General features: G+C 44.4%; 1 protein-coding gene across 1 annotated transcript; it reads right to left on the reverse strand.

The window, feature by feature from the left end:
* Nucleotides 1–1594: 1594 nt before the first annotated feature.
* LOC114748228 (G-type lectin S-receptor-like serine/threonine-protein kinase SD2-2) lies at nt 1595–4332 on the reverse strand. Its single transcript, XM_028936589.1, has one exon. The coding sequence runs from the start codon at nt 4252–4254 to the stop codon at nt 1741–1743; it is 2514 nt and encodes an 837-aa protein (XP_028792422.1). The 5' UTR covers nt 4255–4332; the 3' UTR covers nt 1595–1740.

Here is a 4332-nt window from a genome sequence, read left to right on the forward strand (position 1 = left end):
TTTCTGAACTAAATTCGCTGCAGGATTCCCTCCGATTCCCGTAGCCCCTCACCTACCATTACATCTTCCTGCTACCCTTTCTTTGTTTCTCTTTCTTTTTAATTTATATACCTAAACCCAAAAAAAAAAAAGGCATATTTCCTCAATTTAGGTGGTCAGGTATTTATGTAGCTTCCAGCTTTAATTTTATTTTACCACTCTGTTACTGCAGCACAACCGTATGTGTGACTGTGGAGATAAAATTTGTATTTTGTAATTGTTTTTGTCTTAAGTAGGACTTAAGAACTACGTAATTATGTAGCTTAAAAACTCCAATCTGTATGAAATTTAGATTTAAGAACAATGGAAGTTAAGAGAAGGGACTGTTTGGTAAAGTGTTGATGACAAAAGAGAGTAACGAAGGCATCTTCCATTTATTATATACCATGAGAAATGATTGAGGACTTGATGAATCCACCTCCCCCTCTTCAAATCATGATGTCGTTTTCGTACCAACGACAGCAGATATAGTAATCAATTATCTTTGGATTCAATTTCATTTTAGACCTCATCATACCCAATAATTTGCTCTCTAGCTTCCTATTTAACAGCACTCGCACATGACACCAAGCTGCCTTACTAACAGCACTATAGCATTATCTGCTTGTTATACTTGGACGAGGCCTTGAACTTAAACAGGACATTCACATATTTTTATATGTTTAACTTGATTGTAATGAAAAGAAAAGCCACTTGAAGAAAAAAAACTCACATGGCAAGCCCTTATATTTTAAAGATTACCCACAAAAAGGGCCCATAAAGATCACCCAGAAGCCGAACAGGTGAATGTAAAGTTGGAGACAAAAAGAAGCAGGATCCATGATTTGGCCATTGAAATTGAAAGTGAGCAACAGTAGAAGGCAATATTTTTCAAATATATATATATTTATATATATCACCGTCATACTCAGAAAGTAGAAAGGGAATAAAGCAAGATACTTTCAATCTTTGTAAAATCATACCCCATCATCACATTCGCATCATATCATTTCATGCATATACTGCGCTTCAAAAGCAGACGCAGGTTCCTTCGGATTCATCCTTATCTCTGGGCCTACCAGCCTCCCCGTTCACCATAACAAATTCGGAATTCTTACCTGTATTTTTATTTATTTAAGGAATTTGATTTATCAAATGTCAAAAAATTGGATATTTTGTCCAAAAGGAGGAAAGGAGATTTGCCATTCTTACCAAACTCTCCTGTTCTTCTCCTCAAGTCAAACTCATGTTCTATTTTTAATTTTTTTATTTCAACTCAGATCGTCCCCTGTGATTACGAAAGGATTTTTTTTAATTCTGCGCGTTGCGTTCCAAGAATTTTACAAAATTGCTTATTTCGCTTATGAAAGTTCGCTTCGTTTGGACAGATTTGTGACCGTGAAACTCGCATTTATGTCTTCAAGATTTGTGTTCATTCTCTTGTTGCTATAATTTCAAACAAAATCTTCTCCCCAGTCTTATTCTACAATCACAGCAAAGAGACCTGGATGAGGTAAAGCTTCCTTGCTTCATCCGAGATGAGGGCGAGAAATATGATGAAGAAAACATGAGCTAGAGAAAAAAAACAACTTCCAGGATTTTCATTTTGAATAAAAAACCCAAAACTTTTACAGAAAATCCAAGCACTTTACATCTTCATCTACACCGCGTTTTCTTTTTCGAACTCAAAATGCTCTACCTTGCACCTTGAACTCATCGTCATCATTGTACAACGACATTGACATTCATGGTTGCTGGGGAAGAAACACACACTGTAAATGATTCTGAATCGGCATTGCCACCGGAGGTGCCGGAATCTGCCTTGATGCCTCTAAAGGACTCGCCGGAAACCAATGCCTGAAGCAATTTAGGCGTGGGAGGAACATCTACTTGCACTAACCCCTCCAACATCTTCACCACCATCCCCATTGTAGGCCTACTTCCTTCATCATCCTGAATGCACCACACAGCCACCAGAGCCACCCTCCTTACCTCCTCCATGTTGTACGCATTCCCAAGTCTCCTGTCAAGTATTGCAGTCCAATTCCCTTCAGTTATCTGCCGTGCAGCCCACGGAGGGAAGAACCATTTCTCTTTCTCTCCGGCCTCCTCGAAGCCGGCGCCACCACCTGATTGTGGGGGTGCCTCCACATTCCGGCGACCGCTGATCAGCTCTATCAATGTCATGCCGTAGCTGTAAACATCAGCTTTTGTGGTGATTGCTACGCCAGAAATCCACTCCGGTGCTACATACCCCCAGGTACCTCTCATGGTTGCTAAAACCCTACTGAAATCCCTCCCCATGAGCTTCGCTAATCCAAAGTCAGAAACTTTGGCCGTGAAATTGGTGTCCAAGAGGATGTTTTCGGGTTTGATATCACAGTGAATGATGCAATCTCGACATTCTTCGTGCAAGTAAGCTATACCTTTGGCTGTTCCCACGGCTATTCGGAACCTAACATCCCAGCTTAGACTAGGCCCTCCTTCCTTGCGAAGGTAAGAACTAAGAGCACCGTTGGGCATGAACTCGTAAACCAGAAGTCTGTGAGAATTTTCTGAGCAAAAGCCTCTGAGTCTAACGAGATTAACATGTTGGATATTACCAATGGTGGAAACTTCGGCTCTGAACTCCTTTTCTCCACCACCTGGCCTCTCCAGTCGCTTCACGGCTACGAGGGTTGAATCTGGTAATTCTCCTTGAAATACTGTCCCGAACCCACCATGGCCCACCTTCTCTGAGAATCCCCGAGTCGCTAATTGCAGCTCTTTGTAGGAAAATAACTGAAGATTCAGAACAGGAATCAATCCATCTTCTTCTAGTTTCTTCTTCTTCCGCCTTCGATTCAGCAATACTAACAATGTCGCCACTATTAACCCAAGAAAAGCAATTGCCCCAATGATAGTGCCAGTCAGAATTTGACGACTCTGTCTCTTCACAGATTCACCTCGTTGTACCCTAACATACAAATTGCCAGAAACAGGGGTTTCAGAAGATGAATTATGGAGATTCAGAATTGAGCCGAAGAAGTTCCGGCAGGAACCGGTCTTTTGACTGAAAGATAAACCAAGACAATCACAAGAACTTAAACAATTAGTCTCGCAATTGCCGCGAGACTTGGTTTGAAACGATCGCACATTGAGTGCTTCAAAGCTCATAACGCCCATATCTTCGAACCCATCACTTTTATCGCAGGGACTATCGGTTTTCCGACGGCACCCGCCGGAGTAGTCTGCGGAAGCCCATCTACCGTCGTCCAAGGGCTTGTAACCGGAGACGCACTGGCACTCCGGCGTAGTTTCGCCATTGCAGACTCCAAGGCTACCACACAGGCCATGAACGTCACACACATTTTTCGGCTCCGACCAGAAAATGTTCCAGCTTCCAGCCTGAGACCACCATGTGTACTGTCGGACCTGCCCATACGATTCGACTCGGAAATACGTGGGTGGTCTCTGCCCGTTCAGAGGCTTCTCCCGGAACCCAAACGAAGCCTTTGGTGTGAATGGATTCGCGAAGTCGAAGAGATAGAGGTATGGAATCATCATCTCCGGAATGTTGAGGAACGAGTCGCCCTTCCACCGTCCGGTTGTCCAATAAGATTTGGAGTCATTGAAGAGGAGCTCGAACTCACCGTAGCCTGGCGGTTTCAGCCGCAGAGAATAGAATCCCGGCGATGGGTCCGTGGGGCTCCGCCACGACACCAGGGACCGGGTCCGGGTCATATTCATGCCCGGGAGCCAAGCGTCCGTGGGAAAATCGAAGCTCTGCCATGAAACAGAGCTGTCACGAGTGAGGAGGACCAAATTCCCACTGTCTAAAAGCTTTACTTCTCCTGCTCCAGAAGTTTCTAAATTCGTACTCTGCCAAAGAATCGAGGTTGGTGAATCTTTCACAACAAGGAGGCCAGTTTCAGTGATTTCCAGGGTCGAATAGGCGAGATTTTTGCTGGGTTTTTCGCGATTCGCGACCCAGACGTACGTGGGAAGCGGAACCGACGCGTACCTTATCGCCAAGTAATAATTGGGTTCTCCGCCATTGAAGCTGAAGAAGCCAAGCTCGAATGTCCCATTCTCACTGCGCAAGGTCTCATTTCCTGTTAACAGAACGCGGTTGGCTTGCACCTTCCTGCCCCCGTCGGAAGAGTTAGCTTGAGAAGAGGAAAAAGCGAAGAGGAAGAGGAAGAAGAAAGCGAAGGGTATGGGGGAGGAAGAGGGCTGAGGAGTGAGAAGCGACATTTTAGCTGGGCTGTGCTTGGTCAGGATTTTGGGGCAGCCGAACACATGGCTTTAGCTAGATGAGTTCATCGTCGAGGA

Source organism: Neltuma alba, unplaced genomic scaffold (assembly GCF_004799145.2).
Source record: "Neltuma alba isolate B1F8T4 unplaced genomic scaffold, ASM479914v2 tig00005657_pilon, whole genome shotgun sequence".
Taxonomy (NCBI): domain Eukaryota; kingdom Viridiplantae; phylum Streptophyta; class Magnoliopsida; order Fabales; family Fabaceae; genus Neltuma; species Neltuma alba.